Consider the following 20,588-nt stretch of genomic DNA (forward strand, 5'->3'; position numbering starts at 1 on the left):
GCCCCCTTGTGCCAGGCAGCGGGAGGCGCCCTAAGCATCATCCCGCTTTTTAGCTGGCTCCTGGATGGTTGCCTTTAATTCCGAGCACTCCTGAGTGCAAAGGCCCGGTGCACAAGAGAGGGGCTGGACCCCATTCTGCTATGACCTGGCCCGGGAAATTCTGGGCAACTCGGTGTCGGGGGATATTGACAAACTGGAGGGGGCTCAAAGAGACGCAGCAAAGGAAAACTGTTAAGGGAGGATTCAGGTCAAAGATCAAGAGCTAAATCTGTCTAGTTTGGCAAAGTGACTGGCCCCTAGGAGACAGGAGCGCAGGCTGCAAATATGTGAGGAGTGTAAACACAGGATGGGCGTGGGATTAGCGAAGTATCCAAGCCTGTTCCATACCTAACGAGTTTTTATTGTTCTGTTTCCCATGACTAGACACCGCTGCAAACTGCACAGCCCCTATAGTTAGGGTGACCAGATAGCAACTGTGAAAAAACGGCACAGGGGGTGGGGGGTAATAGGCGCCTATATAAGGAAAAGTCCCCAAAAAGACAGGACTGTCCCTTTAAAAATGGGACATCCGGTCACCCTACCTATAGTCCAGTGGTTCTCAACCTTTCCAGACGTCTGTCCCCCTTTCAGGAGTCTGATTTGTCTTGCGAGCCCCGAGGTTTCACCGCACTTAAAAACGACTTCTTACGAAATCAGCCATAAAACCACAACAGCGTCCCAGCGCACAAACGGCGTCCTTGCTCCTTTTTGCCATCTCGTTAGAAAAGAAATCGACTGGAACGGAAATCTTGGGCTTACATTTCAGGGTATAGCGTAGAGAGCAATACAAACGAGTCTCTGTAATGGTAGTCTGTACTGACTTGGCTCGTGCTTTTTGTGTCGCCTGTTGTGAAACTAGGCAAATATCTAGATGCGTTGATGGAAGACCTCTGCGTACCCGCAGGGGTACCCTGGTTGAGAACCACGGGGTAGGGGGGCACGGGGTTTTGGTTCATCCCATCTATGGGGGCAAAAAACTCAGTGACATTCAGCAGTGAGCCTGGGTTGAAATTTCCAAATCCCACCCCTCCGCAAACGGAGCTGGGGGTGGGCCGGCGGGCTTGGTTCTGTCTATGGCGGGTATTTCTGTGGGCCACAGGGAAGCTAGATCTTAGAATCATAGAATCTCAGGGTTGGAAGGGACCACAGGAGGTCATCGGGTCCAACCCCCTGCTCCAAGGGGAAATGATGATAGTGGGGTTGGGAGAGTAGGGGGACCGGCCTGCGCTGGAGGAAGATGTGAAAGGAGAGATGTAAAGCTGCAGAGAGAGACTCACTCTGTGTGTGTGTGTGTGAAGATGTGAAAGGAAAGATGTAATGCTGCAGAGAGGGGTGTGTGTGTGTGTGTGTGGAGGAGGAGGACATGAAAGGAGAAGAGATGTGAAGCTGCAGAGTGTGTGTGTGTTAACTGCCCACACCTCGCCCTTGCCCTGATAAGCCAGGAATGTGGCAGGGCTGGGAAGGATAAAAGTTCCCCCTCTGCTATTAGGTGTTGATCTTTACTGCTTGACTTAGACTGGCTGGATCAAAACTGTTGTGTGTGCACAAGCCTCCCCCATCAGGCTACAGCTCTCAGGGTCAGGCCCGATTGCCCCTTGCTCCACTGCGCTGGCCTGGTGTGGCGACAGCTACACTCTTTGAATCCACAACCTGAATCGCTGGCAGGCTGTGCTCAGTTACCAGCTCTGCAAGGGCAGTGGAGTCTAGCAGTTAGAGCAGGGGTGGCCCTGGGGCGGGGGTGGGGGGTTGGACTTCTGGGTTCTAGCCATGGCTCTGGCAGGGAGTGGGGTCTAGTGGTGGGCTGGGAGTCAGGATTCCTGGGTTCTATCTGCAGCTCGGGGGTGGGGTGGGGTCTAGTGGTTCGAGCAGGGTGGAAGTGGTGGTCAAATTCCTGAATTCTACTCTCGGCTATGGGAAAGGAGCGGTGTCTAGTGGTTAGAGCAGATTGCAGCTGGGAGTCAGGACTCCTGGGTTCTATTCCCAGCTGGGAGGAGCAATTCCCTACAGTGGGTGGGTCTTTGGATCTTAATATCCAACTCACTGCTCTTCCTGCATGGACATAAGAGCAAGGGCTTGGTCCAGAGTCCTTGGCCAGCATTTCTCACAGCCTGCTGTTTTCCTTGTCTGTGTGAGCTCATCACTCCACTCCAGAGTAGGCTGCATCTCAGAGGCACAGTGGGGAGCACTTCCTGAATATACACACAAGCAAATCCTGGTTTGAGTTAAATCCATGTCAATCTGGAGTCTCTCCACTGACATCCCAGAACAGAATTTAACCCTGTCTCATGAGAAACGAGCAGAGCGGGGCTTTGCAGTACTGGCAGAGATCCCAGCTAAGCGAACATGGAGATTGATGCTGGTTAGGGAGTGATTGCAGCCTGCTCTCTGCTGATGCACCCTATCTACTTTGCCCCTACGCCCCACTCTGCTGGGGGTTGCTATGACCCCCCATCTCTGCATCTTTAGAATTTGGTGCAATGGGAGTCCGCTCAGCACCAGCAGATCAGCCCCCCCTTCCTCCCCAGAGGGTGCTGGGAAAACCCAGCAGGCTGGGGTGTCAGCACTGTGGCAGCTAGCAGGAGGGTGCAAGCGCTGGATGCACTGATTGCAAAAGGCAAGCGAGGCTACCAAATGGCTCTGAAACCCCCTCTGGGAACTACAAGGGCAGGCTTCCGAGGCCACCGACTCACAGGCCCAAATCTCTTGCTCGACCCCCCCTGGCCTGACGACAGGCTCCCGCCCAGAGAGAGCAAAAAGACCCCAGCTCCCCCACGGCTGGACAGATCCCTCCGCTAACTCTGCCCAGAACCCCCCTGTCCAGCTTCCTCAGCCAGGCACAGCTCGGGAACAGGCGTGGGTGGCTCCGGGTGGTATCCGGTTCCATGGGGCTGGGCCCCTGGCAACGGTTCAGGTGAGCCGGCTGTGCAAACAAAGGCCAGGACCAGGCCTCAGCCTAGCCCCACCTTCCTAGAGCAGAGGGAAGCTGGTAGAGGTGGGGGTGGCTAAGCCCTACCCGGCCCCTCCTCTGCTCCTGGCTATAAATCCCAGTCTGCATCCAGTCCAGCCCTGCACAGGCTGAGACCTCACTCTTGCTGCAATCACTTCTCTCTGTCCGTTCCCCACCTGCTGCTAGCACCATGAGTTACTCTAGATCCACCGCCTACTCCAGCAGCATGAGAAACCCGAACATCATGGGCAGGAGGTACGCCCCAAACATGAGTGCTGCCAGCGTCTACGCCGGGGCAGGGGGCTCTGGCTCGAGGATCTCCGTGGCCAGGACCAGCAGCCTGGGCTCCAGCTTCCCGGGCAGCAGCGCCGGAGGCAGTTACAGCATCGCCCTGTCGGGCTCCGGGGTGGTGCAGAACGAGAAGGAAACCATGCAGGATCTGAACGAGCGCCTGGCCTCCTACCTGGACAGGGTGCGCAGCCTGGAAACCGACAACCACAGGCTGGAGACCCAGATCCGCGAGTTCATGGACAGGAAGGGTCCCAGTTCCCGGGACTGGAGCCACTACTTCGAGGTCATCGAGGACCTGAGGAAGCAGGTGAGGTGCTCCTGGCTCCTGCCTCCCCCGCCCAGCCTTGGCCACCTGGATCACGCTCAGATCTGCAGCCCCCAACCCCACTGGATCAGGGAGGAGGTGGCACATGCAGGACCCCCCCACTGTAGCACCACCTCTGCCTGGGACCAAGCAGGAACCCAATGGGAGAGGGGAGGATCATGCACCTGTCAGCATCCCCATATCACCCCTCTGTGCCCCCCCCGAGGAGCAGGGGGTAGCGTGGGTTTGCTACCCTTGCAGGGGACCCGTGCAGCAAAGGAAAACCTAGGAACAAGCCCCCCTGCCCCTCTTTGGGGAGTGTTGCAAGGTTACTGACTTGCACCCATATCCCAAACGCAGCCCCGTGCATTCACCCACCTGGGCTCTCCCCCAAACCCCAGGAGGTCTCTCTGCAGTCAGCTCACTGTGGTGCTGTGTCTGGGCATGCCGGGTCCGGTTGGGCTGGAGGCCGAGGGGCCCAACCCAGCCCCCTGTGCGGGGTCGGCCTGTATCCCCAGGTGGGAAGCTGGTAAACTCAGCCAGCTTGCCTGGGGCTGCAATGCACCCTGCCCCGGAGGAGTTACTCATTAACCTCCCCTGCACAGAGGCCTGACCTTCAGCACAGCTCAGAGGAGCTGTAATAAAGAAGCAGGAGCAGGGTGTGGCAGGGCGGAATCCCAGCTCCTCCAGCTACAGCCTGCCGGGGCAGCAGGGGTTTAATTCCCACCCACTCAGCAGGGGGGCTCAGCCCCCCTTCAAAGCAGATGATTATTCTAGTAGCGGGCCTGTTGCGCCAGGCGCTGCACACACACCACGGGAAGGCAGCCCCTGCCCTGACATGAGCGCCCCTTCTAAAGAGGCAGAAGGGAAACTGAGGCACGGAGCGGCAAAGTGACTCGCCCAAGGTCAGTGGTAGAGCGAGGGCCCGAACCCAGGTCTTACGAGTCCCAGTTCAGCGCTCTATCCACTAGGCCCCGCTGCCACTGTTAGGGCTGGTTTAGTCTCCTTAATGTTTGTTGCATGCCAGTTTCCTGATCCAGCCCCCCAGGGCCATCTCAGGGGCACTTGCTTGTTTACACCCAGCATCCTGGGTTGACTGAAAACTCCCTTCCCATGCAGGGTGGGATGGGTCAGGGTAAAACGGGCGTGGTGAGGTGTAGCTGGGGGACAAGACGGATGTTTGTTCCCTCTCTGGGCTGAGTCACCGTTGGCAAACAGAACAAAGACAGAGTGAGACCGTTTGGAAAGGCGCAGCGGGAACAGGTGTGCAGGGCGACAGGAGAAAGCCCCATCTGGAAGGGTGGGGGTGCAGGGGCAGAGAGAGAGATGGAAAGCACCAACCCCCACCTGAAAACCCCACCAGGCAACGCCCCTGGCTCCCCTGGGGGAAAGGAAGAGGAGAATTTGGCCCATACCTGAGGGCATGACCGCCCTGTGATCCACAGCAAATCCCTCTTCCCCCAGAGCTGGGAAGAGAACCCAGGAGTCCTCATGCCTCTGCTCTAACCACTAGACACCACTCCCCACTAAGAGCTGGGAAAAGAACCCAGGAGTCCTGACTCCCAGCCTGGCCTACTTTAGCCCCCTCAACAAGTCCCTCGCCCCTTCCCGAGCCTGCAAACAGAACCCAGGAGTCCTGACTCCCAGCCCCGCCCTGCTCTAACCATTAGGCTCAACTCCTTCCCATACCATGTCTTTCCCTACTGGAAGTTCAAAGAGAAAGGCCTGGTCTGCCCACACAATGTCACTGTGCTGGCTAGCGGTGTGAGGTCATGGCCCAGTAGAACCCCACCAGTACAACCCCTGGGGTGGAGGCTGGTAGAAAGGTGCCCTGGGGGGAGGCAGCGTGGCTAAGTGGGCAGCGCACTGGAAAACGTGGGCTCGATTCCCGGCTCTCCCACTGGCTGGTTGGGCGAGCTTGGGCAAGTCACGTCACCGCCCCGTGCCTCGGTTTCCCCATCTCTGAGACTGGGATCTCACAGATTTTCAAAGCACTCGGCACCCCCCGCCAGTGCTGGGTTTTCAGCAAGAGCTTAGCACTTGGGGTGCTAACGTCTCACCGGTTAACTGGCTGTTAATTTCGGGGAGTAACCAGAGCTGAGCTCACAGGGAAACCCAGCCACCAAGGCTTGTTTTTCTGAGGGGCTGAGCAAACATGGAGGCTTCCATCGGCGCTGTGGGTTGCTCTCAAACCAGTCTCCAATCGGGCACCCCAAAAGTGGGGTACCCTAAATTTTAGGGCACTTTGGGCCTAACTGCTGCCCAAGGTCACCCAGCGATGGGACTGGGAGCCAGGACGCCTGGGTCCTACAGGGGATCCTACCGGTGAATAAAACCCAGGCCTCCTGGCTCTCCTGTGGTCGGCACCCGTTAGTCTCATTTTTAGGGCTCAGTTCTCAGGGTGACGGGCACCCGCGAATAGACCGGGCGGTGTCTCTTTAAGCACCTTCCTCCCCCGTTGCTGTGGGAACCGCACCTGCCTTGCACCTGTGCTGAGCTAGGCAAACAATGCAGCGGGTTGGCAGGAGCCCAGCGGCTTCAGGTTACAGGTTCCCGGCGGAGGCTGGCACAGGAGCGCGAGTCCCGGCTCAGAGGCTGGGTGCGGCGCCCTCTGGCTGTCGTGGGGCAGCGCCAGGGCAGGTGGGACCCTGCCGCCATCCTGGGGGCATGCGCACCCCGCTGGGAGAGCTCAGAACTAGCCCCTTGTCGGGGTCCCACCCAGCCAGCACCCACTGACCCCCCCATGCGTCTTCCCCCTGCCCAGATCTTGGACAGCGCCGTGGACAACGCCCGCATCGTCCTGCAGATTGACAACGCCCGCCTGGCCGCCGATGACTTCCGGGTCAAGTGAGCGTCCCGCCGAGCAGACACGCGGTCACTGTCCTCTCGCCCTGACCCCCTTTGCCCCGGCCGGGGCGGAGATCCCCTGGTGGGGGAAGCCCACCCCTCCCCAGGGTATATGGGAGGGGTGCAGCAGCTCTGCTGTGCTGTCTGCACCCCGGATGTTGAGGGGACTCCGGCATGCAGAGGGGGGAGAGGTCTGGCACTCAGGGTGCTCCCCCCCCCAAACACACAGACTCATGGTGCAGGAGTCTCAACCCCCAAACATACACCTCCACCCTACTCACACACGGGGTGGGCTGTGCCCCTCAAATGCACCCCCACACATGGGGGAGGGGTTCTGCCCCACAAATGCATCCCCCACCGCCACGCATAGGGGGTCTTTCCCTCCCAAATGCACTCCCACAAATGGGGGAGGGAGGGGCTCTGCCCCACAAATGCATCCCCCACCGCCACGCATAGAGGGTCTTTCCCTCCCAAATGCACTCCCACAAATGGGGGAGGGGCTTTGCTCCCCCAAAGGCACCCCCTGCAGCACCCCACACATGGGGGAGGGGCTTTGCCCCCCCCAAATGCCCTCTCACCCCCACAGACAGCAGAGGGGCTCCAGCCCCCCCTGCAGAACTGAGCCCCTCCCCCTCCCCGGCGCAGGTTCGAGTCGGAGCTGGCCATCCGCCAGTCGGTGGAGAGCGACATCAACGGGCTGCGGAAGGTCCTGGACGACACCAACATGAGCCGGCTGCAGCTGGAGGGGGAGATCGAATCCCTCAAGGAGGAGCTGATCCATATGAAGAAGAACCATGAGGATGTAAGCTGGGGGGAGGGGGGCTGTGCCCACATGGGGCAGGACCATCCTGCGTGGCTCAGCTCCGGGCTCACCATTGCGGGGGTGGGAGGCAGCCCCCAGAAGGGCCCAGGATGGGGTGGGGAGGGTCCCTTCTCCCAAAGGGCGGACGTCTCACCGGTGCGGGCGTGTCCCTGCAGGAGGTGGACAGCCTGCAGGCCCAGATCACCAACTCGGGGCTGACGGTGGAAGTGGACGCCGCTCAGCCGCAGGACCTGGGCAAGGTGATGGCGGAGATCCGGGCTCAGTACGACAACCTGGCGCAGAAGAACATGGCGGACCTGGACCAGCAATGGAACCAGATGGTGAGCCGGGGACGGGGGTGGGGCGTTGCTACGGCCTGTCCCCAGGGGGGTCCCCCACTTCCTGCCACCCTCAAGAACCAGTCCACTTTAGGGGACCCCTTTGGGCATCCCCCTGCCCCTCAGTGTGGCTGCACGTTCAGGACGAGTTCACGTCCCCAAGCCCAGAATCGGGGGCGGTTCTGATCCAGGGCTCTGGTTTGGCCTGTGATGGAGACAGGGCTGCCGGAGCTACATCCCCTGGGGTGTCGGGGTCTGGGAGGTTTGGCCCAGGCTAGCTCTGGCTGGCAAGGAAGAGACTCCCTCCCCCCCTCCCCCAAGTAACTGACCTGCCCTGTCCCCCCTCCCTGTCCCTCTCCAGATCACCCAGAGCACCGTGGAGATCACCCAGAACACAAAGGAGATCGAGGTGGCCCGTAGCAGCATCTCCGAGCTGCGCCGCACCTGCCAGACGCTGGAGATCGAGCTGGAGTCCCTGCGCAATCTGGTATGCTCCCCCCTCCCCGCCTCCTGTGCCAGAGCCAGGGTCCCTCTGCTCCCCCTACCTCCCATGCCAGAGCCGGGGTCCCCCTGCTTCCCCACCACAACTGCAGCTGGGCTCCTCCCTCACTCCCCCGTCCCCTAGTGCTGCTTTCCCCTCCCCAGCACCAGCTCGGGTTCTCCCTGTCCCACTCCCCCCGCAATACCTCCAGCATCACGTCCAGGGTCTCCTGGACCCTGTTGAGCCTCTCCCCGTCCGTGCTCAGGGAGGAGGCTTTCTCCCCACCCTCCCCCAGAGCCCTGATCCAGCCCCAGCGCTCAGGCTGGCAACCACGTTAGAGGTGGCCACCATCCCAGCGTGCCGGGGATACCCTCCGTGGGCGGCGAGGGAGCTAACGTTGGCCCGTCACCCTCAGCCAGGCCACGTCCTGGTTTCACCTTGTCCCAATGCTGCCCCCAAAGGGGCGGAGCTAGTGCCTGTGGGGCGTGGCTTCCTCCCCAGAGGTGTGGCTGGTGCCCACGGAGGCATGGCACTGACCTCTCCTCCCCTTGCAGAAAGCCAGCCTGGAAGCAAACCTGCAGGACGTGGAGCAGCGCTACGCCATGCAGATGGAGCATCTGAATGGGCAGCTCCTGCGGGCCGAGGCGGAGCTGGCCCAGGTACGCAACGACATCCAGCGCCAGGCTGACGACTATCAGGCCCTGCTGAACATCAAGGACAAGCTGGAGGCGGAAATCGCTACCTACAGGCGGCTGTTGGAGGGCGGAGAGGAGTTCAAGTGAGTGCCTCGGGCCGGGGCGTCGGCTCCTCCCACAGCCCTGCTGCTGTCCCGGTGCCCCGTCACGCTTCCCATTGGTGGGAGCGGTGGGATAGGGAGGATTTAACCCTGGGGCCCCTCGACTTCGTCATTTGTTCCAGCTCCAGGATAACTCCTCTTATAGCAATTCCCAGCTGGGTTAGCTGAGGGTCCGGAAAGCTGTTGTGATTTGACCCAGGCCAGAGAGAGGCTCAGCAATGCACCCAATATCCCCCACCCCCCAGTGTTCGGCCCCAGTTGCTGGGCCACGGGGCCCCTGAGGCTCCCCCAGGGACGGGAAGGGGCAGTCAGGCCCAGATCCCCACCAGGAACGGGCTCTGTCCCTCTTAGGGGCAGTGCAGGACCAACCGCGCGCCTGGGGCTGTCTCCCAGGGGAGCCTCCTCGCTAGAACCTCACGTTCCCGGGATTCGTGGCTCTGGCAGGGAGCCGGTGGCGGGGAAAATGGGTGCCCATTGAGTGGGGGCAGGGAGGGGCCCACTCCGGGCTACTGATCCCGTGTGGGCTGCTCCCTGATTACCTCCCTCCCAAGGGGTGTGCGGCCCAGCCCCCAGGTCCCCATCCCTGGTTGCATGCAGTGGACCAGGGATTCTGGGACGGCCCCTTGCACGCTCACGCTCCCTCTCTGCCCCTCTGCAGCCTGAACGACGCCCTGGTGGACACCGGCAGCATCACGAAGACCACCCACAAGGTCGTCACCACGACCAGGAAGATGGTGGACGGCAAAGTGGTGTCGGACTCCAGCGAGTCCCAGTTGTTCAAGCGCTGAGAAGATGCACCGCGTGGTCCCTGCTCCCTTCCCTTAGCATCTGGCATTGCGGTGCCCTGAGAGGGCCGCGGGCAACCGGCTTTGCCTCCCACCGCCCGCTTGCTTGGTCAGCAGAGCTCAATAAAAAACACAATTGGCCTCAGACCGGGCTGCTTCTCTTGGGCATCTGGTGGCCTTTGGGGGAGGGGCAGGGAATCCTCGCTGAACCCTGAGTTCCCTGCTAATGAGGGTGTAAAGTGGCCCCCTGCCCAAGGTGCTCGGAGCACTTCCCATGCTGCAGCATGGCACCCTGGTCATGTAGGGACATAGCCCTATATCTCCATTATACAGATGGGAAAACTGAGGCAGGCGGTGGATAAAACGACTTGCCCAAAGTCACAGAGCCAGTCACTGGCAGAGATGTCCAGTCCCTCGTCTAACCACCACCCCCCCGCCAACTTTCCCAGCCACGCCCCAGCCCGAGTCCTGATCCCCACCAGGCTGCACTGCCCACCCAGGAGTCCTGATTCCCAGCACTCCCTCCCAGAGCTGGGGGTAGAACCGAGGAGTCCTGACTCCCACTCCACCCCTCCTCCCCTAACCATTAGACTGCACTTCCCAGGAGTCCTGATTCCCAGCCCCACCCCTCTCTAACCATTAGACCACATTCCTTCCCAGAGCCAGAGATAGAATCCAGAAGTCCTGACTCCCACTCTCCCCCTCTGCTCCCCAATCACTAGCCTGCGCTGTCTTCCTATGGTCAGGAAAAGAACCCAGGAGTCCTGATTCCCAGCAACCCCCCCGGCCTTCCCCCACTTTAACCATTAGACCGCACTCCCTCCCATAGTCAGGAATAGAACCTAGGGGTCCGATCCCCAATCTCCTACTTTAACTAGCCTCCCCAATTCTAAGCACTCACCCTTCCATTTCCCTCCTTCGGGGTTCCCGTCCTGCCCCCCCGATAACACAGACCCCGGCTGTGTCTCTCAGTGGCCCATTGCCGCTGGCACTCAATCCGCAGCGGGGCTCATGGATTTCACACCTCTTCCGCTAGTCCCGGGGCCACCCCACAACGCCCAAGTCCAGCCCCCTAATGGCACTAAACCCCACTCTCCAGGCCTGTTGCAACTGGAACAAACAAGTCAGGGTCACAGGCATCCTGCACATCACCCTTAGTTCTGGACTGGGGGGCGGAGTGGTTCTGCCCAGTGCAGTAATTCATGACTCGCCAAGGCTGGGCTGGCTAGTTAGCGGCCCCAGTAGCCTTCCATAAGGCAGAGCGCTGGTCGTAGATGCCATGCACCGAGCCCCTTCTGCCGGCAGCTGGCCCCTGACAGTCTGGCCCTGTCATGCCAGGAACTAGGGTTTTTCTAGGGTTTTCCCCTGACTTGTCTCCAACTATCAGCCCCTTCCCCCAAAGGGGGTTAAATTGGTCGCACCCATTTGGCTCCTGAGATCCATGGTGGCATGGCCACAGGTGAGTCCCCGGGTCGCAGGGCCCCTGGGTGCTATGGGGCGCAGTGGCAGAATGACGGACCCCCAGGCAGGCTGGCGAATGGGCGCCAGCCATGGAAGGAATCCCAAAATTTAGCACTTGCGGATGGAGAAGGGGTGTCGTCTTCCAAGCTCCGCCCACGACGAGCTCCCCCCATGCCTACTGCCAAGGATGAGACGCTGCTCAGATGATGGGGCAGGTGTTCAGTCCTGGCCTCTCCCAGCAGGAGGCGCTGTAGGGAGCAGGGCAGGAGCGCTGGCCGTGGGGGGAGCTCCCAGCTGCTCCAGCCCCTCCCAGGGTAAAACAGGCACGAGTGTCAGCTACTCCCTTTCCCGCTCCAACTGAGCAGAGCTGGGCAGACCCCAGCCTCGGGAGCAGGGAGGAGCAGCTGATTACTGAGGATGGTTCAGGGGGAAGGGAATTTGGCAGGTGCTGCTCCGCTCCCTTCTGCTGGGTCCTGCTGGGGAGGGATAGCTCAGTGGTTTGAGCATTGGCCTGCTAAACCCAGGGTTGTGAGTTCAATCCTTGAGGGGGCCACTTAGGGATCTGGGGCAAAAATTGGTCCTGCTAGTGAAGGCAGGGGGCTGGACTCGATGATCTTTCAAGGTCCCTTCCAGTTCTAGGAGATTGGTATATCTCCAATTATTATTAACCCCGCTGCTCTCAGCCACGTCCGTGTAAACACCAAACAACCCCGCTGATTTCGGTGCCGTTCCTCCCGCTGTGCCCCGCTAGGGGTAACCCCTGGGAGCTGGCGCTCCAGGTAACCTTGGGGTAATAACCCTTTCAGCAGCTCCCGCCCTGTGGGTTGGGGTCCTGCAGGGAAAGGAGCCGGGTTTGCATTCAAACCAGATCAGCTGATTAGAGCAACCAGTATCCCACGCCCCCTGATTTCAATGAGAGTCAAACACCTCAGTACCTCTGAGGATCTGGGCCTTTGTCCTCTCTAGGCACGTGCTTCAAACTGCGGGCTTTGGAGTAGCAGGTGTTGCTGTGTGTGTGTGTGTGTGTGTGTGTGTGTGTGTGTGTGTGTACATGGGTGGGTGTGCGGGCTAAGGGGTGTATGTCTGTGTGTATTTGTGTGTGCACACAGGCTCAGCTGTGCATTTCATGTGTGTGTTCAGCCTCAGGGTGTGTGTGTGTGTGTGTGCGCACATGGGTGGGTGTGCGGGCTAAGGGGGGGTGTATTTGTGTGTGCACACAGGCTCAGCTGTGCATTTCATGTGTGTGTTCAGCCTCAGGGTGTGTGTGTGTGTGTGTGTGCGTGCATACATGGGTGGGTGTGCAGGCTAAGGGGGGTGTGAAAGCTAAGAGGGGTGTATTTGTGTGGGTGCACAGGCTCAGCTGTGCGTTTCACGTGTGGGTTCAGCCTCAGGGGTGTGGGCGTCGGTGGGCGTGGGGGTGTGCGCACGCAGGTTTTTGTGATCACTTCTTGGGCCGTGAAATCGACGTTCACCAGCGTTTACCGATCAAAATCAAATCCTTCCAAGCCACCATAGGTAGGCGTATTTCTGGGGCCTTCTGGTGCTACAATGGAGGGAGGGGCAGGTCAGTACTAGACAGGTGGACATGGGGGGCATGGGAGGCTGCAGACTCACAGGTATGTGGGGACAGGGGTTATTTCTCTCCACTACCCTTGCAGTCTCTTGTGCTGCCGGTCATCACACGCCGTGCCCAGAGCTGCCCCATCCCAGCCAGATGCCCCATCTTCATGCCAGCCGGACCTGGCCCATGCCCCTCGATCACCCTCTTTCCCTCTGGCTCAGCAGGAGTAGCCAAGCTCTCCGGTGGAGCTGAGATAACTCACTGGCCCTGAGATAGCAGCTGGAATAGCTCTGGCTGGGCACAGCTGATAGGTGGGTACAACACCCTTGAAGACAAATATTTGTTTCAGGGGAGAGACGGCCTTTTCCTGTGGGAACCTGTGCTAGGAAGGGGCCCTGTGGACTGGTGATCAGGTGCCAACCAGGGAATTCTCACTGATACCGTCCCCCCTGTGCTTGGGAACCAGACTGTTTGCAGTGAGGAGACCTGGGCTTCCCCTCCTGCTAGGCACGGCACGGCCAAGTCTCGTGCCAGCGGGTGCTTCAAAGCCCCAGCTTCTGGAGTCCCGGGGTGCAGCGACATTGGAAACGTGACTCTCGCAGGCTAAAAAAACAGATGGCCAAGAAAAAGATCCCAGGATGATTTTTTAATGGCATGACGGTTGAGCCAATCGTGATTTGGGGGAGGGGGCAGGGGGACCTGGCTCATGATTTGTGATACCGTGGAATTGGCCATGTAGCATGGAACCCCTCCGGATGGGAGGCAGCATCTAGAGGTTAGAGCACAGGGTTGGGCACCAGGACACCAGGGTTCTGGTCCTGGCCCTGGGCGTGGAGCAATCAGGGGTCAGTCTAGGGGCACCTGCCCAGGGGAGAATTCCCTATTTAGCCAAGGAACGGATGGCAAAGGCAGGAAGCTCTGATAGGTCCTTCCCCCTGTGCGGGGTTCAGACCCTGGATCCCCCGCCCTGGGGTCAGAGCGGCCTGGATGAGTCAGTTATCCAGAATTCCCGGCCGTGCCCCACGGCTGCCTGAGTCATTCTCAAGGACACCTACTGCCGCTCTGGCATGACTCACCGGCAGAGACCCCGCTCCAAAATGGGGGACTTTGCTCCCCCTTTCTGTCAGGACAGGGTGAGGGGGGATCCCTGCCCTGAGCAGGGTGCCTAGCTGCAGCAGGATGTGCAAAGCCCCCGCAGACTCTCCCCAAATGCAGAATCAGTGACTGTAAAAGGAGAGGCACAGCAGTGTGAACCCAGAGACCATGCAACCGGCTTGGCAGAGGAGAGCTTAGGAGCCTCGGGTGAGTGTGTGTTTGTGTGTGTGACCGCACAAGGGTGAGTCACTGCTGAGATAACCTTGATCAGTAACTCCGTTGCCTCGGGGAAAACACACAAACAAAAGCCCCTTGTGTTGCCACCTTATCTCCAGACACTAAACCCTTTGATGCAGTTCGCCTGGGCCGCTTGGAATGAGGGTCAGACACGTCACACAGAAATAAGAGGAAGGCAAGCTGAGAAATGCATTCACCCCAGCCTGGGAGCCCTTTGCATCCTCCTCTCGGCTTGTCCAGTGCGGACGGTGCCCTGCAGGGCCCCCCAGTGTTGGGAGCTTCCCCACAGCAATTCAGTTCTCATGGCACTGCCCAGAAAGCGAATGTTGGCACAAGCTCCCAGCCCAGAGGTTCCCCTGCTAGCAGGCATTCAGGAGAATAACCTGCAGTTAAACTTTAAACAGCTTCCTCTCTCATATCAGCAGCTCATTGAGACTCTGGGGGCGTTTGGGTGGTGGCAGGGGCTGTCACGGCCCCTCTGCGCGTATCCACCACTGCCGTGTTAATGACAACTCAGCCAGCAAAGCCTTAAGAGACTGAACCGGGGCCCTGGCGGGTGGGAACAAGGCTCACGGATGGATTGAAACTTCCAGGGTGCAGAAGGCCAACAAACTTCAGCCTTAGGTAGCAGGGCCAAAGGCTGTTACCTAGATATCCTAGGGGTCTCCAGGCATCCAGAACTAGAGGCCACTTTGGAAAATGTGGTTGCACATGATAGATAGATAGATACTGGGTATTTATCTATCTGTTCAGGCCCCTGTACTCATTTAGCTTTGTTTGGGGTCTGCTGTGCCCATGGCGGGACTATGTATTGACCGGGAGGGTTGTCTCTAGTGTCACTGGATTCCAGAGGAACCCTTTGCCCCCTTGCCAGGCCGGTCTGTATTCCAGGAGGCGGGCAGTGCCCCAGCACAGCAGGGCGGGCAGTGTGTTCTTGCTGGAGGGGTGAGCCTTTGCTGCGTGGCCGGAGCGGCACCATCAGAGGAGTGGAGGGACGGGACGTCCCTTGCAGGCCCGTGTCCGGGCAGACAGGAGTGGGGCTGCCAGGCATTCTGGGGATTGTCGGAGCAGGCCCCAGCCCCTCCCTAAGGCTGGAAAGTCCCACTCTTAATGAGCATGAGACCAACACAATGCCAGGCTCTGGGAGCAATTACTGGAAGTAGCTCTAATCTCTTTTCTTGATGGCCTCCCACTGCTGCTCATTTCACCCAGCCACTCTGCGTGCTGATAACGGCCTCTGGGCAGGGTTGGGCTCCTAACAACCTTGCCTGTCTGCAGGAAAATCCCCTGGGACTATCATCCTGCTGAGCCTATAGTGATAACCTACAGCAGGGGGAGATCCTGCCTGGGGGGCTGGGGGTGCATCAGTGTAAGCCTTTTGCCCCAGTGGAGAAGGACGAGATAGTGCTTTGCACCAGGACAGCTCACCCCATTGTGAATTGCACCGGGAGGGCCCCGTTGTGCACCGGTGTCATGTCTCTGCACCAGTGGAGTGTTTTTGCACCGGTGCCGTTGCGAATTTCACTAGTCTAGACCAACCCCAGGGAAAGATGAGGAACCTGGGAGGAGATTAACGCGGAGCTGGGCGCTCACACCTCCTCCGTGCCTTTGATCACTGCACCCCCAGGCTCCAGGGGCTGAGCCTTCCCCCTACGGCCTGGCCACACAACGCCCACCAGCCCTTCTCTCTCCTTCAGAATCTGTCCCGCTTGGACGCCTCCATTTGTGGTCCAGCCACACTGAGAGCCACCCTGGGGTAGTCTGGCCCCCCAGAGTCCTTCACCAGGGTCCCACTCCCAGTGCGGACACACCAGCATGGCAGGGATCAAAACAAGCCATGCCCACAAGAAGGTTGTTATGAGCTGGAGTCTTTCCTCTGCTCCCCTCCCTTCCTCCTTGCCTGGCACGGCGGGAAGCCTGGGGCTTTCCAGGCCTTGGCTGGGAACGCTCCACATTGCTGGCTGCCTGGGTGTGCTGCTCCAGCCTGGCAGAGAAAATGGGGGCCTTCCGCCAGCCCCGGGGATGCAGCTGTGCCACAGAATTGCCCCTCCCCTCCTCGTTGTCTTTCCACTGCCGCTGTCACGCGCTAAGGAGAATCCACAGTGCACCTGGCACAGGTGGACTGGCAGAGGCGCCAAATCCTCCATTTATCCCCACACCACCAGCAGCAGGGCAAGTGTCTGTCCACACCTTTCCCCGGACCTCCCTAGTGCCCTCCACACCGACTGATGGCTGCAGAAGGATCACCCGACCGGAGGCCATGAAGGAGCTGGGTTCTAGCCTCCCACAGGCCTCCCTAGCCAGCGCCTGCGTGTTGCCCTCATAGGGAAGCGCCTGGATATTTTGATTCCCCTGGAATTTCAGGGCTGGGCTGGGTCAGCTGGTTTTGGCCCTTTCTCCTCATTGTTTCAGCAGCTCCCATTGGCTGAACGTCTACCCAGCTGCCAGGAACAAGAGGACTCCCCGCGGGTGTGGGGTCCACACGTGTTTATTGTGCAAACGTCTCTGCCGGCCCACTGGGGTCCCTGGGCTCCAGCCCCGGCGGCCCCTGGAGAGGCAGGGTTCAAGTGAAGCTCTCCCCGCTGCACGGCTCCGTGTTGGGCACTGACCAAGCAGAGGCGGCGGCTGGAGCATGAAGGGAGTGCCAGGGACAGAACTAGCGTCCCAACAAAGCTAGCTTTGTAGAGAAACAAATAATAGGCCAGCGTTAGGTTTCGCTTCTCTGCACCCAACCCAGGAAGCGTCCCCAGCTCCTGCAGCAAACACTCGGGGCTCTGTCTCACCTCCGCTGGGGTCTGTCCCAGGGCAGAGGATGGTAAAACCGGCGCGCACAGGCCAGCGTGCAAGAACAACCCTACCATAACAAACCGGCATGTGCAGCCAAGCGCTCACAAACCCGTATGGACTGCCCAGTCCTCACAGGCAGCCCTACAATAACGAACCAGACTGCACAGCCCAGAACGTAGGCGTGACTATAAAAACAAATCATTGCATGCTCACGTTTCCCTTGTGCAGCTGCAGGCAGGATTTCAGTTCGCCACACGAGCTTTGCACTGACAGGGGGGATCTTAAAGGAGAATTTGGTCCTGGAAGAATCCAGCCAGCTAACCCCTTTCATCCACAGTCAGCGTGAAATGGACAAGAGGGGATGGGGCGTTAGGAAACTGACCAAGAGTGGCTCATTGCTTCCTTTAGGGTCAGGCAAGGCATGCTCTGCCCCACGGTCTGCTGACATCCGTCTCAGGCAGCCTAGGGATGAGCCCAGCACTCGATCTGTTCACACTCCGATTCACACTCTGGACTCTGCTTGGGCATGAATCCATGTCCGCATGGGAGCCGGGATCACTCAGCATCCCTGGAAAACATGGTGCCGTGCAAAAGGGACGGTGCCGCTCAACTCACGCTTCAGGGGGCAGACTCAGCACCAGGGCAGGGGCAGAGGGGATGCATCTTGCCTTCCTCCTATCCAGGGGCTGTGGAGGCTGGTACAGCCCCCAGCTCAGGCCGGTGCAGCCCTGAGCACCACTGTGACAATGGCCCCTTGTGGATGCTCAGAATTGCTGGGGCACACACCTGCCCCGGCCCAGACTCCTCTGGGCCCCTACCCACCAGGGCCGCTGCAGAGGCAGTCTGCAGCTCTATCCATCAGCTCTGGGCACGGTGTAGGGGTTCTCTGTGCCATTCGCCAAGGGAGCATTATACCCACCCTAAGGCCCCTTTTTGCAGCCACAGCACCAGGCTGAATCTGGCCACAGGTCCTGAGTGCATTAAAGTCAATGGGAGTTTCTTACATCCTCCAAGGTGGGAGCATAGGCCCCTGGCTGGCAGAGGGTGGAGTCCATGCAGGTATCTGGGGAGAGATTCCTAGCCCAGTCCATGCTGGCCCTGTAGCTGTGGATGTTAGAAATACCCGGTCCGGTCTGGGTGAATGGAGAGATCAGGGGGTGAGTCACCGGGGAGCAGGGGCCAGCAGCACAGAAAACTCACTCAGGCTTTGTGATATGTCTCTGCACCAGGCTGCATTTCACTGGTGGGGGGCGGTTACGGGGAATGCAGCCCAGCAGCCCTCTTTCCTGTTCCTGAGGTTGCAGCGCCATCATGTGGCCGATCTGTTTTACTCCTTGAGAACACCCCATATTTTTGTTGGCAGTGTAGGGGCAGCCATGCTGGCCCCAGGCTCTGAGTGCCAAGGTGGGCGAGGCCATGGCGTTATTTGGAGCAGCTTCTGTTGGGGAAAGAGAGAAGAGGAGCTCTGTGGAGCTCGGAAGCGTGTCTCTTTCCCAACAGAAGTCGGTCCAATAAAAGATATGAGCTCGCCCACCTTGTCTCTCCCCCCTCCATTCATAAAACTGGGTTTAAAGCCCCCCACCCCCCTGTTTATTTGCCATCTTGCTGAGCTCTGCTTTGATTGGTCAGGGCCCATGAGTAACCCTCCAGTAACAATCCAGTGTGGGGAGCCTTTGTGGGAAGGGGGGCCCTATGATAACAAACCAGCATGTGCAAAGGAGCCCTCATGAGCAACCCTGGAAAAACAGGTTTCAGAGGAGCAGCCGTGTTAGTCTGTATCCACAAAAAGAACAGGAGTACTTGTGGCACCTTAGGGACTAACACATTTATTTGAACATAAGCTTTCATGGGCTTCATGCATCTGATGAAGTGGGCTGTAGCTCACGAAAGCTTATGCTCAAATAAATGTGTTAGTCTCTAAGGTGCCACAAGTACTCCTGTTCTTCCTGTAAAAACAATGGAGTTCGCACAGTCACTCCAGCACCCAGGAGCAACCCTATGATAACAAACTAGTGTGTTTAACCCAGCGCTCAGGAGCAACCCCACAATACGAGCCTGCATAGCCCCCCACTCAGGAGTGCCCCTACAATAATAAACCAGGCTGCGGAGCCCAGCACTGAGATGCGACTCTACAATAACCAATCAGTATGCATAGCCCCCCCACTCAGGAACGACCCTACAATAACAAACCAGTGTGCATGACCCCTCGCTCAAGTGACCCTACAGGAACAAGCTGGTGTGCACCACCCTGCAGCTCACGGTGCCGTCTCACAGAAGTCCCAGACCCCTTTGGTAGAGTAGCAGCCACATGAATAATGTTAAGGATCATTTCACACCAGCCAGGGAAACTGTGTTAACACCCTTCTAGCAAGAACCAGCTCACTAGCAAAGGGCTAATGCATAAGCCAGCCCCCCAGCTAATGAAGGCAGGGACTTGCTAGGCCACCCTAAAAGCATCAGCTAAGTCTCCGGGTAAGCGATGGAGCTGGTGAGTCCACAGCAGCTTCACGTGATCGCAGCAGAGTAAAGGAAAGAGCCATTAGCCCATCCTGCAGGTCCATGGATTCTCTTGGCTCTGCACTAAAGGGTTTGGATCTGCCCTGTGGTTCTCCCTTCCACGCCCTTGCCTCATCTCACGTGCAGAAAGGGAGAGTGTTCCAGATTCTCCCAGAATGCACTGAGACAAACCGAGTCAGGCAGCGTGACCAGAGCTTATTGTTATTATTCATCTCCTAACAGCAGGGTATCATGATGCCAGGTGTTGTACAAACACAGTGAGAGAGCTCCTGCCCTGAAGAGTTTGCCTGCTAAACAAATACAAACAATGATTTGGGAGGGGAAACTGAGGCACAAAGCAGGGAAGTGACTTATTCAAGGCCATGCAGCAGAGTCAGGAATAGAACCCAGGTCTCCTGACACCCAGTTCAGTGCCCTAACCACTGTCTTGATAACACTGCAGCTTGGCTGCTGTAATCCTTAGGCAGTGTGACCTAGTGGATAATGGACTGGACTGGGATTTAAGAGACCTGAATCCTGCCACCTGGCCTGCTGGGTGACCTTGGGCAAGTTTCTTCCCTGCTCTGTGCCTCAGTTTCCCCATAGATATAAAATGGGGGTAATGATACTGACTTCCTTTCTAAAGCATTTTGAGACCTACTGATGACCAGCACTAGATCAGAGCTACATATTGTTATTTAATGAAGATTTTCTGTCCAATCTCACTGGGGTGGGTCTTGTTTTGTAAATGCCTTTTCTGGGCAATTTCTCCTCTTCCTCATCCCCCAGTTGTTGAAATGAAATATAGTGAAGGACCCTGGTTAATGTAGCCACAATGGGCGATCATCTACATAGTAAATAATATTCTTACTTCCACTACTGACTATGAGAATTGGGATACAAAGCGACATTCCTTTATTAATAGTTTACACGTACCGAACTCCTTTCATCGGAGGATTTCAAAGCACCTTACGTGTGTGAATTAAACCAGTGTATTTATTATAATTATTAGTAATGATGATGATTATTAACTTCCCTCTCAGGTAGGCCAACATTATTAACCCCGTCATTTTACAGGGCTGTGCAGTGAGTTGACCAAGGTCACACAGGGGGTTACTCATAGGATTAGGAAGAGAACCAAGGAGCCCTACGTCCCAGTCCCCTACTTTGACCAATATGCCACATTGTCACTATTGTATCACAATCTCTCCTGGAGCCAGACTGGATAAAACTACAGTCCAGGAATGGATTACAGCCTTTTAAAGTGACAGCCCCTTTAAGAGAGACAGAGAGAACTTTGAGCATACCAAGTTCTGAGTCG

The 20,588-nt window shown here is 58.2% G+C and overlaps 1 protein-coding gene across 1 annotated transcript; it reads left to right on the forward strand.

Moving 5' to 3' along the window:
• Positions 1-3,099: 3,099 nt before the first annotated feature.
• KRT18 (keratin 18) lies at positions 3,100-9,775 on the forward strand. The gene is made up of 7 exons (XM_044995009.1): positions 3,100-3,584; positions 6,346-6,428; positions 7,074-7,230; positions 7,407-7,571; positions 7,930-8,055; positions 8,604-8,827; positions 9,504-9,775. The coding sequence occupies exons 1-7, from the start codon at positions 3,177-3,179 to the stop codon at positions 9,631-9,633; spliced, it is 1,293 nt and encodes a 430-aa protein (XP_044850944.1). The 5' UTR covers positions 3,100-3,176; the 3' UTR covers positions 9,634-9,775.
• The last annotated feature ends 10,813 nt before the right edge of the window (positions 9,776-20,588 follow it).

Source organism: Mauremys mutica, chromosome 20 (genome assembly GCF_020497125.1).
Source record: "Mauremys mutica isolate MM-2020 ecotype Southern chromosome 20, ASM2049712v1, whole genome shotgun sequence".
Taxonomy (NCBI): Eukaryota; Metazoa; Chordata; order Testudines; family Geoemydidae; genus Mauremys; species Mauremys mutica.